Here is a 27,927-nt window from a genome sequence, read left to right on the forward strand (position 1 = left end):
GCCAACTCCAGTTGGTGTTCTCATTTTTTTCTACTTTTCTCTTTATTGAAAATAGGTTTTTTTCTATACAATTTATTCTTATTAGCGTTTTTCCTCCCCCAGCTCCTCCAAGATCCTTCTCATCACCCCTCTAATCCAAATCCACACCATTTTTCTTTCTCATTAGAAAACATCTAGACATTCGAACAACAGTAATACAATAATACAAATTGGGCAGACAAATAAGGATTTTAGAGAAGCATGCATGGTAGTCAGCAAGTTGTCAAGGTCAATGACCCATTGCTTCAGCTGTTTCTCCAGATCATTCTGTTGCAGGTTACAAATAAAGTCATTCTTGGCAAACAGTCAATACAAATGGTGCTTTAGGTAAATCACTAAATAAATCAATAAATCAGCATTTAATCATTGGTCTTTTCTACCTTATTATATTCCATTATTTAAATTTTTAAATTATACTTCATTTTAGTTAGTGTGTGTGTGTGTGTGTGTGTGTGTGTGTGTGTGTGTGTGTGTGTATGTGTGTGCGTGTACAGTTGCCATAGAAGGCATGTGGAGAGAGTGGACTACTGGGGGAACCAGAAATCAGGAGGCAGAAAACATATAGAAATTAATACTACCTTGAAAATCAGATCTCAACAACCAAACTGTTAATGAAGATATCATCAATACGACAGCTTCTGTTAACTCTAGCAAAACCAAGTATTTCATTGATGCTGATTCACTATGTAAATGCTTTTTCTTTGTGAAATAAATTAAATATAAAAATGGCCTGGAGACAATTATAAATTAGGAACTCTGAATGAAACCAATGATAGTCCCAAACATTGGAAACCCTAGAATAGGACTTCTCTCAGGCAGAGAGCCTGGGTCCTGCTCCCCCTTTCCCCTTGATGTCTGCATTGTCTCCTTCCAGCACCTAATTCAGAGTCCAGTGGGTGAGGACAGGACACTGAGCACCAAGTCAGACTGCAGTGGAAACAGCACTAATGAACTCAGTCCTTGGTCCACTGTTTTCTTCCCTGATGTCTGTCTGGTCCACTCTCACCATGGCAACCTCTCATGCCATGAAGCACCATCCTTATCCTAAGATCATCTATATAACAATGCATTAGATACCATATGTCGGGAGCCATTAGAAAGCACACACACTTCTGGACTCCTATTTATCTACCAAGTTAAACCTGCAGCTCCCATGACTTCATTCCCTTGGTGGAAAGTGAATAAAACATAATCATGAAGTGCTTCCAAATTAAGTCTTGTCCCCCCTTTTATTATATATATATTTTTTACTTTTATATCCTCTTCCTGATGGATTTAGTACCCAAGATAGAAGGTCATTTCTTACATTACCAATGATTTTCTCTCATGGATACAACTTATGGCATCTAAAGAACACAAGGAATTCTAAAGTATTCATGCTTGAGAGGACACTCCCCAGTGTGTGACAAGACTAAGCACTATATTAAGAGTGACTATGTATATGAACTAGTAGAGGGCCATTCTCTTTCCTCCTGCTCCAAGTGGGAACATTAGATGAACTGCCACAGAACAAATTTAACAGTATGGTTATATCCCATTAATTTCTTCTACAGTCTTGGGATGATGGCCCCTCAGAGAACAGCTAGGATTTAATCCTTGAATGAACACTGTCATCAACAATGTCAAACTTGTCCTTGGTTTGGGGCTGCACTGTAGATTGAAAGGTCTCATTCTGGTAAGCATGGAAGACGACTGGGCTGTGGAAAGAGTTGTTGAAAAAGAACAAGCAAGTCACTTTTCAGGTCTGAGCAGAGTTTTCATTTATGATTTAGCAAGACTGGGTATTCAAGAGGACAGGAGCCCCATTCCCAAAACTGTAACAGGGAATGAATAGCACCATATAGGGACCTGATAATAATTCATAGAAAAGTTTGCTTAATAAACATCAGAGAAATTTAAAACAAAAATAATTCATATTGGCATCAATCTGGATACTCATGTAATAGAACATAAAAATAGAAAGTCTAAAAAGACAGTTACCTAAGGTCAAACTGAGTTACCTGATCAAGATATGCATTTTGGAACTGGGGTAAGAACTGAATGACTCATGTATTTACAGCTTAGGACTGTGACACTTTAGAAAGGGTTAGGAAGGTCTGGTGACCCATGCTAGATGCCTGCATCCTTGGAAAAGTGGAAGGAGAGAACCAGCTTCAAAAAGTTGTCCTCTGGCCTGCACAGGTTCCATGGAACCTGCATGTGTACACACACACACACACACACACACACACACACACACACACACACACACACACTGCTGCCACCACCATCTCCTACCACAATAAAAAATAATAAGTTCTTGTTTAAAAAAAAAATTTTGAAATCTACATAGCATCTGCACACTCTAACACTAACACAGATGGGGAAATATGTAAAGCTTCAAAGCAGGGCCTTTCCACAGGGGCTGGTGGTCAAGAAACAGCTGCAAGGTCTACAGTACAGCGCACACTAACATACATCACATGCACAAAAACATCAGGCACGATAGGGAAAGGAACTAATTTGGGGAGAGAGCTGCTGGTGTCTGTGGACCATCCTTTCCCGTTGGCTGGGGGAGGGGCTTTTACTCTGGTAGTCAAGGTGGCTGCTGTGTGAGCTTCCTATAGCTCACGAAGCAGCAAATCAGAGAAGAAAACAGACTGACTAACTCATGAGCAGTGTTTTGATGGAGTGGAGTTTTGTGTTTTATATAAAGGCCATCTCTGCTACTGAAATGTAGAGCCAATGGCCATCTCTACTACTGAAATGTAGAGCCAATTAGCTACATCTCTACAACTGAAATGTAGAGCCAATGGCCATCTCTGCTTACTGAAATGTAGAGTCAATGGCCATCTCTGCTACTGAAATGTAGAGCAATGGCCATCTCTGCTACTGAAATGTAGAGCAATGGCCATCTCTGCTACTGAAATGTAGAGCAATGGCCATCTCTGCTACTGAAATGTAGAGTCAATGGCCATCTCTGCTACTGAAATGTAGAGTCAATGGCCATCTCTGCTACTGAAATGTAGAGTCAATGGCCATCTCTGCTACTGAATGTAGAGTCAATGGCCATCTCTACTACTGAAATGTAGAGTCAATGGCCATCTCTACTACTGAAATGTAGAGTCAATGGCCATCTCTGCTACTGAAATGTAGAGTCAATGGCCATCTCTGCTACTGAAATGTAGTCAATGGCCATCTCTGCTACTGAATGTAGAGCAATGCATCTTTACTGAAATTAGAGCAATGCATCTCTGCTACTGAAATGTAGAGTCAATGGCCATCTCTGCTACTGAAATGTAGAGCCAATGGCCATCTCTGCTACTGAAATGTAGAGTCAATGGCCATCTCTGCTACTGAAATGTAGAGTCAATGGCCATCTCTGCTACTGAAATGTAGAGTCAATGGCCATCTCTGCTACTGAAATGTAGAGTCAATGGCCATCTCTGCTACTGAAATGTAGAGTCAATGGCCATCTTTACTACTGAAATGTAGAGTCAATGGCCACCTCTACTACTGAAATGTAGAGCCAATGGCCATCTATGCTCCTGAAATGTAGAGTCAATGGCCATCTCTGCTCCTGAAATGTAGAGTCAATGGCCATCTCTGACTCCTGAAATGTAGAGTCAATGGCCATCTCTGCTACTGAAATGTAGAGTCAATGGCCATCTCTGCTACTGAAATGTAGAGTCAATGGCCATCTTTACTACTGAAATGTAGAGTCAATGGCCACCTCTACTACTTGAAATGTAGAGTCAATGGCCATCTCTACTGCTGAAATGTAGAGTCAAGGGCCATCTCTGCTACTGAAATGTAGAGCCAATGGCCATCTCTGCTCCTGAAATGTGAGTCAATGGCCATCTCTGCTCCTGAAATGTAGAGTCAATGGCCATCTCTGCTACTGAAATGTAGAGCCAATGGCCATCTCTACTCCTGAAATGTAGAGCCAATGGCCATCTCTGATCCTGAAATGTAGAGTCAATGGCCATCTCTGCTACTGAAATGTAGAGCCAATGGCCATCTCTACTACAGAAATGTAGAGCCAATGGCCATCTCTGCTACTGAAATGTAGAGCCAATGGCCATCTCTACTGCTGAAATATAGGACCAGTCAGCCACATGAAGAACACCTGTGCAGAGGGTTACAAAGAAGATGGGACAAAGCTTTTCTTTGAGTGGGTCAATAGCACATGAACAAGTATGGAAACAACTTAGGGTCAGAAAGCTCAGGTGAGCCAATGTGACAACTGACAGAAAACAGTCTTTTTTGTTTTGTTTTGTTCTTCATTTTTGTGTTATGGGTTTTATATGTTTTCCCCCCTTTTGTTGAAAGAGAGAACATAATGTAGGGTGGGTAGGAATTGGTGTCATCCAAGAGGAGTTGGTGGGTGGAAAGGAACAGGACGAAAATATGTAATATGAAAAATACTTTAATTAAAAATAAGTAAATAGGGCTGGAGAGATGGCTCAGAGATTAAGAGCACTGACTGCTCTTCCAGAGGTCCCGAGTTTAATTCCCAGCAATCACATGGTGGCTCACAACCATCTATAATGAGATCTGGTACCCTCTGCTGGTGTGCAGACATACATACAGACAGAACACTATATACATAATAAAAAAGAATAAGTAAATAAAAAGGGGGAAGGAATGGGAGAAAGAGGAGGAGAAAAGGAAAAGAAAGAAAGGAACAAGGAGAAATCCACGAGACTTCAAGTTCCAAAGCAGTGGACACAAGCCAAGACAACTTACACTTCTGACTTCCTCTTCTTTCTCATGTGTCTGCACTCTGAAATGGAGTGGGGGGAGTTAGGAGGAGTGGAAAGGGAACTTGAACATGTCATCAAAAACATTCATGACATTTTCTTCTAATCAAGGGTATTGTTTTTAATTGAACAGTTCCCCAGCAACCATGGGAGGCTCATTCATTCCTGTGCCCCACAGGAAGTATCTTTTCTTCATTCGAAGATTGCCGCACTCACCCATATAGCATTCCTAACCCGCTAGAGTGGCACTGGTAAATTGTCTTTCACTGAAAAAGATGAAGTCTAGGTTTGTAAATTAGCTGCTGGAGCACAGGCTAACTGTGAAATCTCCCGGTGACCTGAGACACAAGGTCCTATTAGTGGTCGCTTCCATCAGGGACCCTTTAAAAATGTCACTAAAGCAGCACTATACTGGCCTTGGCTCCTCCCATAATGTTGCTCAGGAAGTGTGTACCACTTATTCCTCACTCTCCACTTCCTGTCAAAGACTCCCAGTAGCCACCCTCCCTCAGGGGAGAATAAACAACTTTGGGATAAGAAAGTGAATATATCTGTAGTATTTTATGCAATTTATATTCCCCTTTTAGACATTATCTTACGACTTAGGTTAAGCTAGCCATGACCTGTGATCCTTCTGTATCAGTAGCCTGAATCCTGGGATTATAGGCAGATGTCCTCAGGGCCAGATTAAATAATCATTATGAATAAACAAGTTCTAAATATTGGAGGGAATCAGCCTGAAAGCTGGCAGCCATATTCTTGTTCTCTATTTTCGGTCCAGCCATGTGAAACTGGGCAGTAATGAGCGTATGTGTGGGGTCTTGAACAGTTGACAGCTGAGGGTCTTACACAGGGAGTGGACTGTGAGGACAGAAACACTGTGTGCACACCCACAAACTCAGCAGGAGAGGGTCATGAGGTCTGGCTTCCATCCTCAAAGAACTCTGGTTAGCATTAGTCATGTAGTTTCCTCTCCCAGTGTTTCATTTGCCTCTTCTATTAAATATGTTGTGTTCCAGAACACTCATAAATATCATCATTGGGAAAAAACAGATGCCCAGGCTAGGGGAAAGTACAACCTAGGTTTTGTAATGGTCTGTTACCATCCAGATCTCATCCTGTGCTGCAAACTATTGTTCCATAGTCTCTAATTTCTTTTTCTTTGAAGATCTCTCTCTCTCTCTCTCTCTCTCTCTCTCTCTCTCTCTCTCTCTCTCTCTCTCTCTCTCTCTCTGTCTCTGTCTCTCTCTGTGTGCATGCTAGAGCACTCAAGTGTGCCATTTCCAGTTCCTGTGCCCGTGTGAGTATGTGCACTAGCGTTCAGGATCCTGATAAATGGGAGGCATTTCATGAGGCATCCAATGGAGCTGTAGTTAAGGCAGTTATGACTCACCCACGCAAGAGCTGGGATGGGACTCATATCCTCTGCAAGTGCAGTACATGGTCCTAAGTGCTGAACTATCTTTCCAGGCCCATATTAAATTTATTTAAGGAAAACTTGAGTTTAGTTTTTCTGTTGACATGACCAATAATTGAAGTACAGCTCATGGATGGTAGTGGAAGAAGGATAAAAAGGTCAACACTGGCCTCAGCTACAATGTAAGTTCAATGCCAGCCTGGGATGTACAAGACCCTGTCTCAAAAACTACAAAGGAAACAAATCAAACGAACAGTGGAACTTAGGAAAAGAGCCACCAGTATTTAAATTTTACAAGTTAGATGAAACAGGAATCTTGATGATACTGTAACAGTGCTCACTGAGCACTTCACAAATGTTAGAAACAATCTCAGTGCACAGTAGTTCCTAACACATCCCTAGGATCCAGAGGGGACTGCAGTATGTATCTTAGATTGGGGAACACAGAGGAGTCATGTGAAATGTGAACCCCATGGCATGTGGAGTTACTTGAAGGCAGTCAGAGTGGCTGAGAATCCTTGTTCTAGTTTCTTGGTCTGGGAAACCCACATGAAACATACTGTCTTCTAGCAAAGGGCAAAAGAAGACGGAGGAAGTGCCATCTTGAAAGAAATGTGGGAAGACTCCATTGGCAAGAAGAGCTGTGGAGTAAGCATTTTCCTACCATCAAAATCTATGCTCAGATTCCATTCTCCCTAGTCACTGCACTGCTTTATAGGGCCAATCTCAGAAGAATGCGAGGCCCAGCTCTGAGCACTCAGAGACAGGCACAGGACCTCTTTGTTTTAGAGGTGAAGGCTCAGCATGACCCCCACTTTGCTTGGTGGATTTAAAGAGGCTTTGCACTATGCTACAGGTGTAAAAGATTTTGCTCTGCCAACCTTCCTTGGATTTTGTGATCATTAATCAGGGAGAAGCACTCCCATTGCTAACACTGAAAGCTTGATAGAGTTACTCACTTATGATCATCAGGATGCTCGTGAGAAGCAGCAGCACAACAGACACGGAGATGCCGATATAGAGGCCCTTGGTGTGGATCTTCAGGGGGTTTGGTGTGGGGACCACTTCCTAAGGAAACATCAATCATTGAAGAGGCACCAAATGAGATGAGCAGAAAACACAACCTGGCCCTCAGCCTAGACTTTTCCCTCCATTTTCTGTGGCTACTCTATAATATGCAAGTAAGTGGGAGTGTGCACTTGGACTCCATCAGAGGCAGAAGACCATCTGAGAGTTCCAAGACAGTCTGGTCTACACAGTAGTTCTGGGACAGCCAGGGCCACATGGAGAGATTATGTGTTTAAATAAAATAGAACATGCCAGTAAACTCAAACAACCTGAACTGGTACTAAGCTGTGCAACTCTAGACAATGCAAACTTCAAAGTGTCTAGAAGGATGAAAATGTTTTCTATGTGGTTTGAGGTGACAGCATGGTTGTTTATCTTGTGAGGGATTATATCTGCATTAATATTCCTAGGTTATTCCTCCATTGAGAAAAACAATGGTCCTATCTAAATCAATGCTCTGATGTTGCCCATGTGTGCTCATTTGCTGAGACTGGTCTTTCCTCACAGATCCTAACTGTCTTATAAAAGACAATTCTGGATTCTTTTTTTTTTTTCTCTCTTTCTCTCTCACTTTGTAGCCACAGGTAGCCTGGAACCTTCTATGAAGACCAGGCTTGCTTCTAATGCCGAGATGCACATGCTTCTGCTCCCTAATGGGTAGGATTAAAGCCATGGGTCCCCATGCCCGAAAAATCTTTATAATCTACATCTACATCTTTATAAACCATTCAGAAGAAGCTGCTCCTGGATGCAGCCTGATTAACACCATGTGATCAGACAGAAATGCAGATTCTCCCCTAGTGCCCTGGTGCAGGTGATCAGGGATCACCACTTACTGGAATAAGCAGGAGACAGGCTGGGTAGCAGGTGAGGCCCCTCTAATAGCTTAGCACTCATCTACCAACCCTAAACAGAGCCCATGGGATGGATTTAACTGCAGGGAAGTGGAGAAATAGAGACCAGGTCTTTGCCCCTGTATGAATGAGCCTCGTCTCTGGAGTCACAATCCCAGCTCCTCTGCCTAGTCAGGGAGACTATGGACAAGTTAGTTAAGCTCTGTGAGCACTGTCTCTATGTCCTCAAAAATGTTCAGCCGGAAGGGGAATTCTTAGGTCTTTCTTGACAAACACTGTGGGGATATAGAGTAATGTTTGTTGTTTTTGAGACAGGGTCTCCTGTATCCTAGGCTGGCGTGGCACTCACTATGCAGTCAATATGATGAACTTCTGATCCTCCTGCCTACATATTCTGAGTGCCTGGATCACAGGCAGGTCCACCATGCCCATGTGGACATTTACTTCATAACATTTTCCTGATTATGATTTCCGGATTATGGCAGCAGTGGCTATCCTTTCTCATTTATCTTCCCATATGTTTTTTTCAATCTCTTCATGAGATAGAATCCAGGAAGTTAATCTACAGGTTTAAAATGTATAGTGCTGTTCCTAAGCATGGGGGTGCACACCTGTAATCCCAGGACTTGGGAAGTAGAGACAGTAGGTCCTGGAGTTCATGATCATTTTCAACTCCATAGAAAATTTGAGGCCAGCCTGTTCTCCAGGAGCCCCTGTCTCAAAAACAAACAAACCCCAAACCTAGACACACGCACACAAATGTATCTCTGTGCACTGTTCTCAAGGCACCTGATCCAGATTGAAAGCTTCAGAGTCCAGATGTTGCTATTTCTTGTTTTGTATTTAATTCTAAATTATTTCTTCTTTCTGGTAAAGATGCCTGCACTGCAGTTAACTAAGCTCAGGTACAACTTCACCATGCAGGATTGTGTTAAAAACAGTACAAGTCTGCTCAATTAGTAATACTTTCAACATGGCATGATAGTTTCTGATACTGCACTAGAATACAAAAATATGTGTTAATTTATTCTCCTCTAGTTAGCTCATTCTTTTTATTTTAACCATAGAAAATCAGTCAGTTTGTTTCTCTGTGTCCTTACCTCCCTCCGTTGCTTTGTAAAATATCTTTTACTGGATGTCTCTAACAAAGTTGCCTCCTAGCACCCTTTTTAGAGTCAAATTCTTCTCTTCTTTTCAATGTATTTATTATCATACATTTAATACTGTCTGTCTCTCTGGGATCCTTTTTTCCCCCCCGGAGCTAAGGACCAAACCCAGGGCCTTGCATTTACTAGGCAAGCACTCTACCACTGAGCTAAATCCCCAACCCCCTCTCTGGGATCTTTGAGACATGGTATTGCTATGTAACTCAAGCTGACCTGGTAGTCCAGGCTATCCTGAAACTTGGTATCTCCTGTGTCAGCTTCCTGAATCCTATGATGAAGGAATAAACAACTATGCCTGCCTCTTTTTCTTTTCTTCTATTTTTTCTTCTTCTTTTGAGACAAAAGTCTGTGAACTAAATTGATTTACAAAGTCTTTAAATGCAACATGATTCCAGGAAGACAGACAAGTGAATCTCACTATTAACACAGGGAGGGATATGCTTACGGTGTGATTATTCCAAGGGCGGTGTGAAGATGTCACAGTGTCGATGTCAACTGCTCAAAAAGAATGAAAATTGTCATTAGAAAAACGTTCGATTTGCATTATAGACACCACACATATTCACAATAGCTTCTATGATGGATTGAAACTTAAATAACATGATCAAAAACTACAGACACACAGAGATCATAATAAATACTAGTATTTTGTTAAATTTATCTAGGAAGTTGTATATCTTAACCTTTCTGTTCTGGCTTCATGGAAAACTCTCTCCTCTTCTCCTCCTTTTCCTCATCTTCCTCATCCTCTTCCTCTTCCTTCTCCTGCTCCTGCTACTCCTCTTCCTCCTCCTCCTTCCTTTCTCTCTCCTCTCTCTCTTCCCCCCCTCTGTCTCTGTCTCTCTCTGTCTCTGTAGATAATACATGTAAATGCCCGAGTATATCTACAAATTTAATGGAACCAGAACACTTAGTTTTGGAACAGTCTAAGGTCTCACCTTATCTATACTTCCATATTAGCTAAGGATGGTAAGTGCACAAAGACCATATACACACTGAAAGGTCAGGATGACTCTACTCAGAATCAGTGGAACTACCACGACATCCATAACAGCTTGTGTGTATTCTTATCCAATATAGCAGTGTGCCTTCACTTGGATCAGAACTGCTTCAGCAATCACTTATAATATCACCCACAAGTTGATGTGTCACACATGATGTGAAGATTGGGATTTCATATGGCAGGAGAGTCACCAAACTCCATTCACATATTGGGGTGTTTCTGACATACCTTTTTTTAAGAACAAATTATAATTTTTATGCTTTCTAAAATCTGTATTACAGCATTCTCATTCTGCTGAATTACAGCAATAAACAAATGCTTTACATCCTAACAGTAAGCCCCCCCGGTTTCATTTTATTCTTGAAAAAGCACATGTCAGATGATTACACAATTGTAATTTTAGCAAATGACAGACATATTTGCTGGCAGCACACACATACAGGATACCTAAACAGTGAGTGGAAATAGTACAGGTCTATGAAGTCCCAGTCACTGCCAAGGGCTTTGCCCAGCATGAGTGAAATTGGATGACTCATAGGCCTCCTCAGTCCTCACATTACAGTGCTTACATTTTTACTCACTGGAGGCTCACTTCCAAGGAGCCAAAGGCAATTACTAGGTTTAGGTACCATCTACAGTCTGAGCTCTGTTTGTGACCTAGGACCTTAAGCAAGACCTTCCAAGTACAAGAGTAAGTGACTCAAATAGGAAACAAGATAAAATTTTAATTCAACACTGGCAGGCATGGTGTTAACCACCTTTTATGACCAGAGGCAGAGGCAGGAAGATCTCTGTGATGTCAAGGCGAGCTTGGTCTACATCATGAGTTCCATACCAGCCATGTTAAGATCCTATCTCAACAAAATAAAACTCAGAGAATACTGCCCCAGCTGGTCACATGATCATGCCAGCTGTCACTACTTTTCTAAATCTCTGTTTTCCATGAAGTCAGTAACTTATCCATGTTCTCCAAACTCAGTCCATGATCCCATCCTTTGAAGTAGACAGAAAGTAAGCATTGAAAGATTCTGTCAATCCTGAGAGATCTCACAGTTCTCCAGTGTGTGCAGCTGCCTGGAACAAAGTGGTTTTCTCACAAATCCTATTCTCTAAAACCCCAATTCTATCCTAAAGCCCTCTGTAACCTCAGCTTGTAGCCCAGTCCCTCAGAGTCATCCTGGTTGATGTACCCACAGGCCAATGGGAGGCAAAGAAATCAACACCTCCCATCAGATAGCAAAAAAAACAAAACAAAACAAAAAATCGGTGACCCTTGGCTGCTCACAGAATCCAGCCTTAACCTCAGGGGATGGATGGGTTGTAGCAAGCTTTATGTGTCTCTAACTGCTACTTTATCTTCCCTCCTGGATGTAGAAGATTTGAACCCATCTTGTCTTTGGATACCAATCTTTTTCCCAATCTCCAAAAAACTATCCATTACTATTGTCTAAATTCATTTCTGTGGGAATTCGAAGTATGAACTTTAGGGTATCGGCCAAAGCATATGCATAAAATTTATTTTATATTAAATTGGTATATGCATATGCCATCTGTATATGGGTTTCTGCACTTAATTGTAAATGCTTATGGAGGCCAGAGGTCTCAGATCCCCTGGAAGTGGAATTACAGGCATTTGTGAGCTGCTCAACATGGGTGCCTAGAACCAACTCAGGATGTCCTCAAGAAAAATACTTGCTTTTATGTCTTTTTTTTTAGGTTTTTCGAGACAGGGTTTCTGTGTGTAGTTTTGTGCCTTTCCTGGAACTCACTTTTTAGACCAGGCTGGCCTCAAACTCACTGAGATCTGCCTGCCTCTGCCTCCCGAGTGCTGGGATTAAAGGCGTGTGCCACCACCGTCTGGCATCAATACTTGCTTTTAACTATGGCGCCATCTCTCCAGCCCAAGCTTGAACATGCCACCTTTCCTAAGGATTTTAACTCTAATGTGTAAAATCATTAGTATTAAAAACATCTTTTTGAATTTTCCTGTTTCACAAATAAATTAAAAGATCCTTGAAGCAAAAGGGAGACTTATGGAGTCTTCTTCAGTGAAGATTTGAATACAGGGCAAACCTTCCAAACATAAATTTCAGAGCCCATGGCAAGAGGTCTGACCCTGGACTCAGAAGAACCAGCTTCTAACCCAAGTGAACGGGGACAAAGTCTAAGCCACTTTCTGTCTTCATAAGTTCCATCGTGAACTTTCTGACTCTGTCAGTTCTTGTCACTATAAAATAGGGACAGGTCACAGCTATATAGGACACAAGTGTCTGAGAATTAAGCACTGCATCATGAAGCAAGTAGGATACTGCTTAATGTTCAGGAAATATCAAATGATAGCCTCCCTGAACTATGGCCTCAACTGGATGGCCCAATTCCAGAATGGATATAAAGGGTCAAGAGACTCCCTACCCTGACACTAGTTCTCAGTCATTCACCATCCTCATCAGCTATCCTAGGTCAAATATCCACCTGTTTGGCTAGTAGTGAATCCTCAGAGAATCTCATATAGAGAGACAGGTGTCCTCTGTGTTCAAATTCTTACAGCAGAGCAGAAGGTGCATGCAAAAAATTTGGAGAATCACAGGCATTGTGAAGTCATTGTTTGGAACCCATCTAAGAACCCTTCACCTAGATCATACTTATGACTGCCTTGCTGTCCAGTATGTCCTACATCACCCCATGAGAAGGCCTCTGATTGCTGAACCACATTGGGTTTTACCTGGTTTTGGAGTCGGTGCGTTTGCTGGTGGTGGAGGAGTAGAGGTAGAGATTCTGGTTGATTTTGGAGCATTTGTGGGTCTTGTTGAAGCAGTTGTGTGTTTTGTGGTAGTTGTGGATTTGATGGTTGTTGAGGATCTCCTTGGGGTAGTTGTGGGTTTTGTGGTAGTTGAGGGTCCCATTGGAGTAGTTGTGGGTTTTGTGATAGTTGCTGGTCTCCATGGAGTAGTTGTGGGTTTTGTGGTAGTTGCTGGTCTCCATGGAGTAGTTGTGTGTTTTGTGGTAGTTGCTGGTCTCCATGGAATAGTTGTGGGTTTTATGGTAGTTGCTGGGCTCCTTGGAGTAGTTGTGGGTTTTGTGGTAGTTGCTGATCTCCATGGAGTAGTTGTGGGTTTTGTGGTAGTTGCTGGTCTCCATGGAGTAGTTGTGGGTTTTATGGTAGTTGCTGGTCTCCTTGGAGTAGTTGTGGGTTTTGTGGTTGTTGCTGGTCTCCTTGGAGTAGTTGTGGGTTTTGTGGTAGTTGCTGGTCTCCTTGGAGTAGTTGTGGGTTTTGTGGTTGTTGAGGGTCTCCTTGGAGTAGTTGTGGGTTTTGTGGTTGTTGTGGTCTCCTTGGAGTAGTTGTGGGTTTTTTGGTAGTTACTGGTCTCCGTGGAGTAGTTGTGGGTTTTGTGGTTGTTGAGGGTCTCCTTGGAGTAGTTGTGGGTTTTGTGGTAGTTGCTGGTCTCCTTGGAGTAGTTGTGGGTTTTGTGGTAGTTACTGGTCTCCGTGGAGTAGTTGTGGGTTTTGTGGTTGTTGAGGTCTCCTTGGAGTAGTTGTGGGTTTTCTGGTTGTTTTTGGTCTTCTTGGAGTAGTTGTGGGTTTTGTAGTAGTTGCTGGTCTTCTTGGAGTAGTTGTGGGTTTTCTGGTTGTTTTTGGTCTTCTTGGAGTAGTTGTAGATTTTGTGGTAGTTGCTGGTCTCCTTGGAGTAGTTGTGGGTTTTTTGGTTGTTTTTGGTCTTGGAGTAGTGATGGGTTTCTTTGGAGTAGTTCTGGGTCTCTTTGGAGTAGTTCTGGGTCTCTTTGGAGTAGTTCTGGGTCTCCTTGGAGTAATTCTGGGTTTCCTTAGAGTTGTTATGGGACTCATTGGAGTAGGTCTGGGTCTATTGATAGGTTTGTATCTACCTGTAAGTCTCCCTGAAGAACTTGTTGGAACTCCTGAATTTAGAAATCAATGTGAAAGTAAGGGTCAGCCAAGCAAGAAGAAAGAAGAGCCTTCCCTCTACCCACTCTCTAGCACACCAGGGAGAGGCTGTCCCCAGAGAGGCTCGTTTCCTGCACTTCTGTTCTTTGTCATTGACCAACTAGGATGGGGCAGGACAGGGCACTGGAGATAGACTCATCAATAGGAGGCAGCTGCACAGACAACATGGAGATGAGAACAGAGTCCATGTTCCTAAGGACACACTGTATAAATGACAGATGTCAGGTCCTCAGATGTCTCTAAGCATCTCTGTGACACTGAGAGGGTATGGAGGACTGGGACTGCTCTCAGTGGTGACTGACTTCATCCACAGACTACAGACTCAGTGTGTTCAATGCAGTCAGTTCTGAGAGGACACACCATAGAGCATTGCATCATAAGGCTAACTGGGCTAGTTGGCCCACAGGAGTTCCCTTGCAAGGCCCAACACTAAATGATTTGCACATTTGAGTAGAGAAGAGACACAGTCATTTATGGTTTCTTCCAATCTAAGAGAAGCAGTGTGAATATTCCTTATCCAAAAATTTTTGGTTCCAGGAGTTTCAGAATTTGGGTAATTCTGAAAATTTTGTAAAATTTACATATAGCTTACCGACAGGCCTCAAGTCTAAATGTGGATAGATGTAGCATTCATATGAATGCACTTTATATACATAGCTTATAGGTAGGTTTATAAACTATTGATATTCTGTGTATGAATACTTCATGGCTTTGAATTTTCCAGGTATATTACCAAGGCAATGCCCAAGAGGTTTCAGATCTTGAAGCACTGCAGATCTGATATTGGGACAAGGCAGGTTTAACCTGTAATTCACAAATTTAAAAAAAACCCACAAGTGCTGAGTGAATCCAAACGGCTTACTGGTGTTCTGAGAGTGCACAGAGATCCCAGACTGGGGTTCAGGGAAGAGAGTGCTTGGAAGGAAAGTCCACGGGGAAGTCCGGAAGGTACACACAGTACTTTGGTCAGCTGACAGTTTCCAAACAATAGACATCCATTCTAACTTGCCACCTTTTATTTATACAGGATGGAATGGATGTCTACAGTACTTTGGTCAGCTGACAGTTTCCACATAAGCAGCCTATGTCCATCCTAACCCTGCCAACTACAAAATAAAACCCCAGGAACTGGGGACAACTCCTTTGAACACTCTTCTTTAATGGATGTGATGTCACTCAAATTGAGAGTTTCCTTTTTTGGGTTTTTTGTTTGTTTGTTTGTTTTGTTTTGTTTTGTTTTCTGAGACAAGGTTTCTCTGTGCAGCTTTGCACCTTTCCTGGAACTCACTTTGTAGCCCAGGCTGGCCTCAAACTCACAAAGATCTGCCTGGCTCCGCCTCCCTAGTGCTGGGATTAAAGGCGTGCACCAAAAGAAATGTGTTCACTTGTTACATGCAGGAAACCAGTGGAAGTACAGTTCAGCCTGCTTTTAAAATTTAAAAAAAAATTGTATTTCTGTTGCTCTCCCTGTCTCTGTCTGTCTGTCTGTTGAACCCCAGTCCCCGTGTGTGTGTGTGTGTTTGTGTGTGTGTGTGTGTGTGTGTGTGTGTGTGTGTGTGTGTAATTTTCCATTGCCAATGTGTTAAGGTCAGAGGATAACTTGAAGGAGTTGGTTTTCAACCTCTACCAAGTAGGCTGCAAGAACTGACTTCAGGTAATCAAGCTTGACCAAGCAAAACACTTTTACCTACTGTTGTGGTTTGAAAGAAAATGGCCCCAAAGGGAGTGGCACTATTAGGAGGTGTGACTTTGTTGGAGTAGGTATGGCCTTTTTGAAATAGGTGTGGCCTTGTTGGAGGGAAGTGTGTCACTGTAGAGGCAGGCTTTGAGATATCCTACCTATGCTTAAGCTACACCCAGTGAGACAGTTGATTTCCTGTTGCCTGCAGGTCAAGATGTAGGACTCTCAGCTCCTTCTCCAGAACCATGTCTGCCTGCACATTATCATGTCACACCATGATGATAATGTAAGCCACCCCAATTAAAAGTTTTTCCTTTATAGGAGTTGCCATGGTCATGGTGTCTCTTCCCAGCCAGCAATAGAAACCATAGCTAAGATACCCATTGAGCTGTCTCACTGGCCTTCAAGCCCCTTTCCTATAGAGGGCCAGATAGTAAGTGTCTTGGACTCAGGAACCGAAGCATAGGTGCTCCAGAGCAAGCACTCATATCAGTCAGCTTGAAAGTCACTGCTGATAACTTAGCAAGGAGTGGGTGTGGCTGTGCTGCAATAAAACTATTCACACTATTGGTTTCAAACTATGAGATTGCTGATCCAGTCCAACGTGTGGGCAGAGGCCTGAGCACAGTACACACCCTCCCTGGAGAGTATAAATCTCTGAGGGTGGAGAGAAAAGCAAGCATGTGAACAATCTAGTGAGATCACTATGAGAACAAACCCAGGAAAGAATCACCAGCTCAGGAGCTTTCCTTCTCTTGCTCTGGGGCATTATTTTTCTCCCATGTAGGTGGGAAAGGCTAAAGGAGCTGATGAGGATCCCAGGACACCTGAAGAGGAAGCTCCATGTGTTAGAATCACAAGAAATTATTTTTTCAAAAATGGTGGTTAAAAGATAAAGCAGAATGTCATTTTTGAACCCCTTGACTAGCCAGAGGACTTTTAAACACAAGCCTGTGAAATAATTTCTATGCTTGATAACAGCTCACTGTAAATAATTTCAAGCAGCTGGACATTGTGAAACAGGCTTTTGATCCCATGGGTCAAAAGATAGGCAGTTGGTTCTGTGAGTTAGGCTAGTCTGATCTACTTGTAGAGATCCTGACCATCTATACGACATGGTGAGATTCAAAGTCAAAAATAAATAGATAATAAATAAGAAAGTAAGTAAGAAACAGCAGAGGCTGAACAATTACAAAATGATATTCTGGATTTTAAAAATTGGAGGCAAGTTAGAATGGATGTCTATTGTCAGTGTAAGCCAAGGAGATCAGGGAATATCACCAGAAGGTGCATCCTCATGATTCAGCTCCTTCTATGAAAAGGATGTTCACATCAAAAAGGAAACTCTAATGATTTAAGAACTGGGGCTTTTATGAATTTCTCACTAGTAATCACTGAACAGGTGTTGGAAGAGAAATACTTTCCCTTGTGGTCATTTTTTGTGTATAAAAATTTTGTGACATGATGTGAGGACTATTGTTAAAGCTGAAGGCAGGGCAGACATGGAGTGGAACTTTCCATCTATGATGTGACCTGCTCTCAGTAAGGTCAGCTGACCCTCGTTGAAGCCAGCTCATCTGCACAGCAGCATCCTGCATTGCGTGCTTTTCAGGTCAGCGCTGTTGTGCTTGACAGTGTTGTGGACAGGTGTTTTGGCAGGGTATGGTAACCCACGCCCCCAGTTCTTGGGAGGCAGAGGCAGGTGGATCTCTGTGAGCTCCAGGCCAGCCTGGTATACAAAAGGAGATCCAGGACACCCAGGGCTGCACAGAGAAACCCTGTTCAAACAAATAAACAGAAACAGGAGTTTCAGTATCACAAGACATTAACTCTGAGGCAGAGGATCCCTTTCATTCAAGTCACTTCGGCTTAAATGAAGCTCCCCACGGATGGAGTGGAGGCAGTTTGATGGACCAATATGACTGTCCCAAGTACAGTTAGGGCCTGGGTCCTGACTTAGCTCATGATCTTGAATTAAGGTTGATTTTAGGGCTTAAACAAATAAATAAACAAGTTAGTGGTACACAACTATATTATCAGGACCAGAGTGCTATAGGCTGGATAACCAGAAGGGCATGGCCATCAGGACAGTTTGAGACACAAGAGACTATGTCATTAAAAAAATTATAAAAAGCAAGTGTTTAATCACAAGCATGTTTATAAGAACCTTTGTTTCCTTGTTCTGGGAAAAGAACAAATTACTAGCAAGGCAACAAAGCACACTTACCAGGTTGAACTTGCAGTGAGGTGGTCAGTCTCTGTACACCATTCCATCCCTTCATTTCCACCCGACAGCAGTAGAGACCACTGTCACTCTCAGTGACATTCTCTATCGTCAAGGACACATCTCCTTGAAGAAGCTGCCCCTTCAGCTGGTAGCGATTATTTGTCCGATAGTAGATTCTGTGGCCATCAGTCCAGATAAGTGTTTGTCCACATGTGTCAGAAGCACATGCCCCTCGGCCCCAGCACATGGATGAGAGTCCGTTAGACACTGGGTAAGTACACGGCAGTGTCACAGGGTGACCCATCACTCCATGCACTTGTGGGAAAGAATCCACGGCAGCTGTGATCAAAAGGTGGAATTGGAGAATGAGCACTCAGCAGTTTCCTACAATTGATTCTACTTCTTTGTTTCTTTCCCATTTTCCCTTTTTTGGCTGCAGATTAAACCTGGGGCATGAGAGGTAAGTGCTCTATCACTGTGCTCCAGTACCAGCTCCTCTTTGCATTTTTCTTTGTAGAGTTTTCATAGCTTAACCTTTTCACTCTAAACTCTTTTCTGTTAGCTTATTCTTCTTCTGTGTGATTATGTAATGGTCATGTGTGTGGATAAAGCAACTTACTGCATTGTATTATATTCACACTGTATCTTTTTAATTCTTTTTGTATTTCCCTTTCTTTCTCTCTTTCCTTCCTTTCTTCATTTCCTTTCCTTCCTTCTTTCCTTGCTTTATTCCTTCTTTCTCTCCTTCATTCTTTTTTTTCTTTTTGAGACAAAACTTACTAGGTAGTTCTCACAGGCCTAGAACCCTCTATGTAGAATAGGCTAGAACAAAACTCATAGAGATCCACCTACCTCTACCTTCTGACTGCCAGGATTAAAGGCATGCACCACCATGCCTGACCTGTTGGTTTGTTTTTAGACAGGGTCTTGCTCTGAAGCCCAGGCTGGCTTGTACTTTTACAACTGCTTTCCCAGAAACTGTGCATGATGATGGGTGCCTGTCACATTGGAATTCGAAGGTGAAGTCAGGAAACTAGTGAATTCAAGACCAACCTGAGCTTATGAGGCCGGCTGTCATTGCTACTGACAATGAAATCACCGACTTTAGCCACCTCTCCTGTACAAAGAGCAGGGCCCAGGTTTCATTTCAAGCATTGTGGGTTAAAGGCAGAATGTTACCTACCAACTTCAATATCAGTTTTCAGATTGGCTTTTGTTTACTCACATGGTTTTTGTTGGTTTTTTGAGACAAGGTCTTGCTATGTAACCCTTGACTGGCTTCAGTATTTAGTAGTCTGTGTGTAGAACAGGCTACCTGAATTCACAGAGATCTGCCTGCCTCCACCTCCCCAGTGCTGGGATTAAAGATGTGCACCCCCAGGGCAAGCTCAGAGTAGCTTTTGTAATACCATCAGGAGGACTGGGACTTTAGGATCAGTTGTTGAAAAAATTAAGGAAAAAAAAACTGAACAAGGATCCCATCTTATATGTTGGTAACATTCCAGAAACTGAACAACATTCACTTGTAAAGTGAGACCACAAAATTGCAATGTTAAATCAAGAAATAAACCATACAGCTTTTAACCCTAAAAGAATAGTTTTAATATGTATCTGTTGAGATGATGGATTAAATGTTTCCAATTGCCTCCAGTAAGGGAGAGCTGAGGGCTGAAGAGCTCAAGAGTACCAGGCTCTCCTCACCCATGATCCCCTGGCTGGATCCCAGCACAGGAATAAACAAATAAGCAAACAGCACAAAACCGTGAACTGTGAGATCCACTCACTAGTCACCTATATTCAGGCCTAGGTCATGAGTTTGGGATCTAGTTGGAGAAAGCACGTTTCTTGTTCTGTAACATTAGTGTGTAACAGGTGTATATATCTCACTGGGACACTAATCACTTGATTTTGCCTAATACTTTTTTTAGGATCACAAGTATAACAAACACATGCTATCATAAAAAAATTATACGAAATATCTGATAAGAATTAAGAACCTTCCACAATCTCACTTCCTAGAGGTTAGATTGTAAAATTTGGAATATATAGCAGGTGTAGAGGCTCACAACTATAATCTTAGCTGTTGGGAAGCTTGAGGTTATTCTCAGTTGTCTATAGTGTGTGGAGGCAGCCTAGGCTACCTTAGACCTTGTCTCAAAAGAATTAATATTCAATTCACTATCTACCCCTACATCCTAGAATTTTTTCAGTTAGGAATTTTTAAGTTAAATAATTGAAAGTGAATGTCTTTTTCTTTTTAAGGTATATAGGCCAAGTGAAGGTTTGGTGCTCTTTCGTGTCCTTTCTTCGGCCCTCAGACTTTGACTATAGTATGCACGTACATGTACTCACCGTCACTTGAATGTAACATGCATGTACATATATTCACCCCTTACTTGACGGACTGTGGATCTTATTTTTTAGTTTAAATTTTGAAATTCCTGTAGGTTAAGAAATTTCTCTGGAGCTGCCGTTTCATGCTGGTTTTTTTTTATCACCACATAACCTGTAATACAGAGCCCAGGGAAACGTGTCCTCTGAACCTCTGTCCTCCTAGCCATCCCCAGTTCACCTCTCACTTACCTGGGAGAAGGATTAAGAGGACTGAAATGAGGACTTGAGATCGCATCATGATGTTGACCTGAAGGACAATGAGAAGACACTCTGGTTGGCTGTCACTCAACCACACTGTGTCTGAGAAGGTCTCTTATCCTGAATGTATGAATCTCATAGGCCTCTCTGCTAGGGCCCCCTGTCTTTCCAAACAGCCTCTTCTTCCCAGTCCTTGCCCACATATGGCCATCAATCTCACTCCTGGTCTTGGCACAAAAAGCTGGAAAATAGAAAGCTTGAAGGCGGAGATAAGACTGTGTTATCTCCATTGAGAGAACCCTAAGCAAGGACCAGTCTTCCAGTGGCGGTGCACTTGGCCTCTGGTGGACTCAGGGCTGTTCCTGCTCAGCAGCCACAGTGGTTGGTCCCTAAGCCCCAATCAAGTCCATTATTAGTATCCATGGACAAAGAAGAACGGAAGTATTGTGTCTACACACATTGTCCCATACAGACAAGGGTTTTGAAGTTTTTTATTTTAGGTCCACTGTGACCACTAATAGACTGGGGCTGAGGGAGTATGAACAAATACTACTCTCACTAAAACATTAATATTAGGCTGCTGCAATGGCTCATGGTTAAGAGTGTCCACTGCTCTTACAAAAACCCTGAGAGAGGTTCCCAGCACCCATGCTGGGAGGCTCCCAACCACTACTCCTGGAGATGTAGAAGACCCAAACATTCCTTAGGCACCTGTGCTCACACACACACACACACACACACACACACACACACACACACACACAATCATCATCATCATCATCACACACAATTAAAAACAATAAATCTAAATCTTAAAAATGGTAGTATGCTTATAATAACTTTAAAATTATATATTTATAGAATTATAAGGTACCAGTTTACTATAGTCAATACTAATATAATATGAAAATTTTACTCATTTCATGTATTCATTTCCTGTCTTCAAGAGAATACATATGATTCTATGAATCTAGATGCTATCAATGAATCAAAGACCTTTTGTCTCATGTAGCTTACATCTATCTAGGAAATAAAAATTTGCTTATAAAATCCAGAAAACATAGGATACACTCTTACCCTGCATGTATGAACACATGGACAGAGAGAAAAACAACAAGGAGAGTGTAGAGCAAGCTAAGGGACCGTTGGCAGCAGGGCCGGAGGGCTGTGGATGCAATTCTAACTCAGTTTGCCAGGCCTAACTGAACTTTCTAATGCCTTCCCAGAGAAGGTGGGATGTGAGCAAAGCTGAAGAAGACTTAGTCAACCAGAGAGAGCTGTCACGGGAGAAGAAAGAGGGAGGGAAAGGTCCAGATGCTGGAGAGTGCCTGTGGCAGAGGAGAGTAAAGGGAGGGGCAGCAATGCAGAGGATGAAGGAGCAGGCTGGGTATGGGACTCAGGAGACACTTCTTGAGTCTCTCCTTTCACAAAAACACAGTCTTTGCTGGGGTTTAGGGGTGCCAGGACCTGGTGCCCTCTGGGGACAGCTCTGACTGCTAGGCTGACAAATAAGGACACCTTAGGGTCCATGGCAGTAATTCAGTATGGAAGAGACAACAGAAGGCAACATGATCAAGGAAACCAAGACACTCATGTCAGTGTGCCCAGAAGGCAGAGCAAACTGGACTTCCTGTAGGCTGGACGTCTAAAGAGGATGAGTTCCTCAGGCCTGAGCTGTGCATGACAGGAGGGCATGTCAGCAGAGAAGGGAGGAGCTATTTCCACCACAGGGTTTCCAGAGGATATTCTGGGTTTGAATCATGCTAGTTTGCAATATTTTTTGGACTCAAAGCTGGACTTGAACTCCTGATCCTATGCCTCCATCTCCCAAGGGCTGGGATTGAAAGTATTTGCCAACATGCTAAGGTTTATTTCTTTCTTAGTTTAAATGATTGAAGTACCAGTGTGGGAGCTGGGTATATGTGCTGGTAGATGGCGGGCTAGTGTTTATGAACCCCTAGTTCCATCATCCACATCAAATCAGGAATTGTGTTCTAGGGCTGTAATTCAAGAACTTAGGAAGTAGAGGATCAGAACTTCAAGGTTATCATTAGGTACCTATCAATTTGGAGGCCAGTCTGGGATACACAAAGGCATAACTTAAAAGAAAACAAAAACGTAAGACCTAAGGATTTTATGCATATCATATTAGCAATCAGTAGGCTAAGAAAAGAGGATTGCAATGAGATCCAGGCCAATCTCAGCTGCAAAGTAAGTCTCCAGGTCCAAACTAAACAGAAATCCCGTAACAGTGTGTGTGTATGTGTGATCTGAAGAGTATCCAAGCTACTATTGAATTCACCTTCTTCCTGCCTCAGCTCTTGAGTTGCTTTTCGACAAAGCAGAAGAGTTTTACTGAGCAATGGAAGGGTGGAATCCAGCACCGAAGAAAATGGTGTTAGCTCAGACATGAGTGGGGTCCCAGGGTGTCTGCAGAAGCTGTGGGCTGACGGCTTCCACACTGAAGGAAGAAACTAACCAAGGGCCAGGGAGATGGATGACTTAGTGGGTAACGCCACTTCCTGCGAAGCTTCACAGCCTGAGTTAGATCTCCCCCCAAGTACTGACTGGTAAAAGAATAGACTCCTGAAAGTTGACCTTTTACACACACACACACACACACACACACACACACACACACACACACACATACACACACACCTGTACTAAGAAGCAAGTTCAGAGTAAGACTTCATAATTGTGAGGATCTAATCAGTATCCACTGAGGCATATTTGCTATACTATATGACTTGTTTTAAGGTCCCAGTATGCACAGGGAGGGATGGAGGGGTGGGAGGGGCTTCAGGACAGTGAAAGTACAGCCAGCAGCACCTGGGTGGTGAGAAGCACATGATCAGGACAGACAGACAGCCCAAGAAGAAGGACCCCAGCCACCAGCAGCTTCAGCCTTGGGGAGGAGTGAAGGAACCCCTTTAACAGATACAAACATTTAAAAAACAGTTTTAAAGCTTTTCTCTAAAATTTCCCCCATAGTTAAAGACTTCAGTGACTTCCCAGTCATCGGACAGCAAAGGCCAAGTCTAAAAGCTGCTCATCTTCCGGGACGGACACTCCTTTCCCATCTCCAACATTCCAACTAAAGCAAAACTTAGTTACTCTTGTCCTTGGCTTCCTCACTGCTAACACAAAACCTCAAATGTCTGCAGCCAACTGAGATTCTTCCTCACACTGCATACAGCTATTTTGTACAAAAGCTCCCATTCTGCAAACCACAAGAGTCAATGAAGAACACTGCAATATATCTATGCCCTCACCTCCCTGGTTCCATTTCTGTATTCTATATTATGTATGACTTATACAGACCAGGAGTATCAAACTGTTTTCTACAGTTTTCTTCTTATCTCTCATGTTAACTTTGATTAAGATGGCTTTAATAATAGCTCATCTATGAAATTCCATTTTTCCATTTAAATGAAGATCCACCTTCCAAGAATCTGAAGAACTCTATTGGATGCTAAGTTGCCCTAATGTCTAGAGACTCGCCCCCCCCATTGTCCTAATGTCCCACATACAATCCCACATCATCCCATATGTACTTCCATATGGTACAGAAACTCCACAGAGCACTATCCTGATTGTCTAGCATGAGTCTATAGAAGACCTGGCTTACCAGTTAGTTAAGAGAGAGTGGAAACTTCTTGTCAGTTTGTCCTTCCAGTCCTCTGCTGCTGAGGGATGCTTCCAGAGCTATTTATGGATAAAGAGGAGGCTCTCTTACAATTCCATCCTTATCTCCTGGCCACAGTTTTACCTATTCTGTGTGAAAATTGAATCTCTCCAGTTCCCCAGTCCACCTACTAGATAGCATCTACTCACTGATAGAAACAGACTAGAGGAGAACATCAGTGGATGGGAACATTGCTGATGTGCCCCTGGGCTGTGTCCCAAGCTGCAGCAAAGATCTTCACTTGAGGTGTAACTCTAGGCCTGGGGACCATGCTGCTTTGGAGATGACTAGAGGGTGGGGAGCCTTTAACACCTGGACCAACCCTCTCAATTTACAGGGGAATAAACTGCTCCAGAAAGAAGAATCAACTGTAGAAACCAGGAGTCCCTGGAGCAAGAGCAGAAGGGACTTCCTTATTGTACCCACTGACTGGTCTGTCTTTCAACTAACATCTTTCTAATATGTGTTTACTAGCAGCCCATGCTCAGAATGGAACAGAAGAAAGAATACATCCAGCCCACTGTGTATGACTACTTCCCCATCCAGCAATTAGAGAGCAAAATGTTGTTCAAGCAAGTGTTTCTAGAAGCAATTATGAATTTTGAGGCTCTCCTCACTCCTAAAGACCAAATAAGCAAATTAACTAACAACCAACCAATGATGAGTGATCTTCTTAAGACACTGAGGATAAGGTCACAGAATTGTTTGGGGCTAAAACTTCTGGCTCATCACCATCTATGTGAGTGTAAGATGCTGCCCCCACACCCATTGTGGGGGAAGACAGATGGGTAACAGGTAGTTAATAACATAGGTTTTACTGAATGGAGTTAGGACAATCATTTCTGTTTTAAGTTGGGTGTTGGATTTTTTTTGTTGTTGTTGTTGTTTTGTTTCTTGTTTTGTTTTGAAACAGGGTCTCACTATGTAATTCAGGCTGGCCTGAAATTCCCTTGTAGTCAAAGACAATTGTGAACTGATCCCTCTTCCCCCATTGCTGCTGGATCAGAGGTGTGTGCAGCCTCCCTAGGTTTCTGTTGTCCTGGAGATCCAATCCAGGGCTTCATGCATGCCCGGAAAGTCCTCTAAAACTGAGCTGTTTCAGTCACATTGCCTTCCTGTCTGCTTCTAGGATTTCTCCTGGTCCAGGCACCTATTCCATGGCTGTTCTGTTTCTTGGGACATTTCTCTCTGATGATTTGAAAAGCTGCCTCATATCTTTCAGTCTCCAGCTTATTTGTGTTGTCTATAACAACAAATCCCTAGTCCAGTTACTGTCATCACAAAATAACTCTTATCTCAAAAGTGGTCACTAGTAGCTTGTCACACCTTAGAAGCCTACACAAGGCTTCACTCGGGGCTTTTATGTGTAACAAATGGAAAATGTACACTGAATTCACAAGACTTAAAGTGGAAGAATGTGAACACTTCTTAGTGATTTGCCTATCTAGTCCATGTTGAAATTAAAATACTTGTAATACATTATGGATAATGCTATCTAGACTCCAAGGCCTCCCACAGTTCCTGAGCCCTAAGCTGATGCCTGGAACACCTGTATAAAGTGTATGCTGTTTTTTTTATGCCAAATAGTCTTGGATGGGGACTTTACACAAGGCCCATCTGCTTAACAACAATATATATTTATGAAGAATATCTGCATTTTACTGGTACTATATGATGTAACATATTTTCAAGAAATATAAGTGAAAAAAAATAACCTATTTCCCAGGAACCCATTTTTGTAAAATCATCACAACTCAATGGCAAAACACATACATGCATATGTTGGTATGTTTGAATGCCATGGAGAGTCCACCAAACTCTTTAAAGTATTTGGTAGAGTAACAGAATAAAAGAAAGTTTTTAGTTTGAAGCTCTATTCTCTTCTCTATATTTGTGAAAAAGTTAATTTATTTATTTATGTGTGTGTATTTGTGTGTGTGTGTTTTTGTGTATAGTTTAGTGTATGCACATGCACCACATGCTTGGATGAGCTCACAGATATCAGAAGAGGGCCTTGGATTATCTAGATATGGAGGTACAAACAGTTTTAAGATGTCATGAGGGTGCTGGGAACTGAACCTAGGACTCTCCATCACTGAGCCATCCCTCCATCCCTGAAGCTCTATGTTTCTGTATCATTCAAATATTTGAGAAGATTTACTAATATACTAATTGTGATACCTCAGTAAACCCCCCCACACACACTCTATCCCCTACAGACAAAGAGAAGCTTAAACCAGGATTCCTAAGTGTAGATAAGAACTTAGACCCCTTTTCCCCAGGTGGCTGTATCTGCTACAGGGACTTTGGAAAACATTCAGGATATTCCACCAAAAGACTAAAAAGGGAGGTGGGTTAAAATAAATTATATGGTCTGTGCCTTTAAGAACTAGCCTCACAAAGAAAGGGGAGTGCTCCTTCCCACCTCCCTGCTGTGAGTGAGAGATTTGGAAGAGCCTCCCTGGACTTGTAAACTTAGAAAACACCTTACTTTTGCATTCTGTACCTAAAGTCTTCAGTGGCTCCTTTGGGGACTGTGATCTAGGCCAGGCCAGTTTCAAGTCCCCAGAAATGATGGCGCCAGCCCCAGGAACAAAAGAACAGAGTCAGGATGTCTGATGATGCCCCTCTCCAGAGATAACAAGACCAGACCCCGGAGATGAGTTGTAAAACTCCTGACAGGGCAAACAGATAAGATAAGATAAAGTCCAGGCCCGGGAAAAACTTGACCAATCAAGGATGGACCCGTACTAACCCCTCCCCTCTAAGAAATTTTATGGGTTTTGCCTATAAAAACTAACTTCCCCAAGAAAGAGGTACTCCTCCCTGCCTCACTGTATTGGATGTAGGAATGAGTCCCTGTCTAGACTTGTATCTGCAGAATAAACCTTGCTGTTGCATTCTGGACATCCAAGGTCTTCGGTGGTCTCTTTGGGGGGTCACAATCTGGGCACAACACTAATCTAGCTCAAATACAGGTTATACAATTTTTAAGATTTTAAATATGTGTGTGTGTGTGTGTGTGTGTGTGTGTGTGTGTGAGTCACATATATGAATTCCTCTGGAGGTCATAAAAAGGCATCTGTTTCCTTAAAGCTGGATTTACAGGACATATTGAGTCACCTGGTGTGGATGCAGGGAGAACAGGTCATTTCCTCTAAAAGAGGGACAACTACTCTGAAGTGTGAGGACAGATCTCCAAAGCCATGGTAAGTACTTTAAGCATTAAACAAACACACAAACGAGTGGCCCGGGCTAGAGTCTGTTCTCAATGAAGAGTGAACTGAGCAACAGCTTGGGTTTGCTATGCAGCAGGCCTGTGCTCATCCTTACCATCCCAGCACAGACCCTGGTTCTACCAACTATGAATCAAGCATTGTGTAGACTCCTAGGGTATGGCATGGTATTAGTGACTAATTTTGATAGGAGGGGTAGATTATAATAAGCTACCCAAGAAATAAACTGGTTTAGGGATAAACAAATTTTATAG

The 27,927-nt window shown here is 42.5% G+C and overlaps 1 protein-coding gene across 1 annotated transcript; it reads right to left on the reverse strand.

The window, feature by feature from the left end:
* Positions 1-474: 474 nt before the first annotated feature.
* Positions 475-24,489, reverse strand: LOC114689863 (hepatitis A virus cellular receptor 1 homolog). Its single transcript, XM_028864315.2, has 7 exons — positions 24,381-24,489; positions 20,741-20,798; positions 18,158-18,496; positions 9,732-9,781; positions 7,158-7,266; positions 4,768-4,804; positions 475-1,736 (listed from the first exon to the last, which is right to left on the reverse strand). The coding sequence occupies exons 2-7, from the start codon at positions 20,787-20,789 to the stop codon at positions 1,622-1,624; spliced, it is 699 nt and encodes a 232-aa protein (XP_028720148.1). The 5' UTR covers positions 20,790-20,798; positions 24,381-24,489; the 3' UTR covers positions 475-1,621.
* Between the last annotated feature and the right edge of the window lie 3,438 nt (positions 24,490-27,927).

This window comes from Peromyscus leucopus, chromosome 8b (genome assembly GCF_004664715.2).
Source record: "Peromyscus leucopus breed LL Stock chromosome 8b, UCI_PerLeu_2.1, whole genome shotgun sequence".
Classification (NCBI taxonomy): domain Eukaryota; kingdom Metazoa; phylum Chordata; class Mammalia; order Rodentia; family Cricetidae; genus Peromyscus; species Peromyscus leucopus.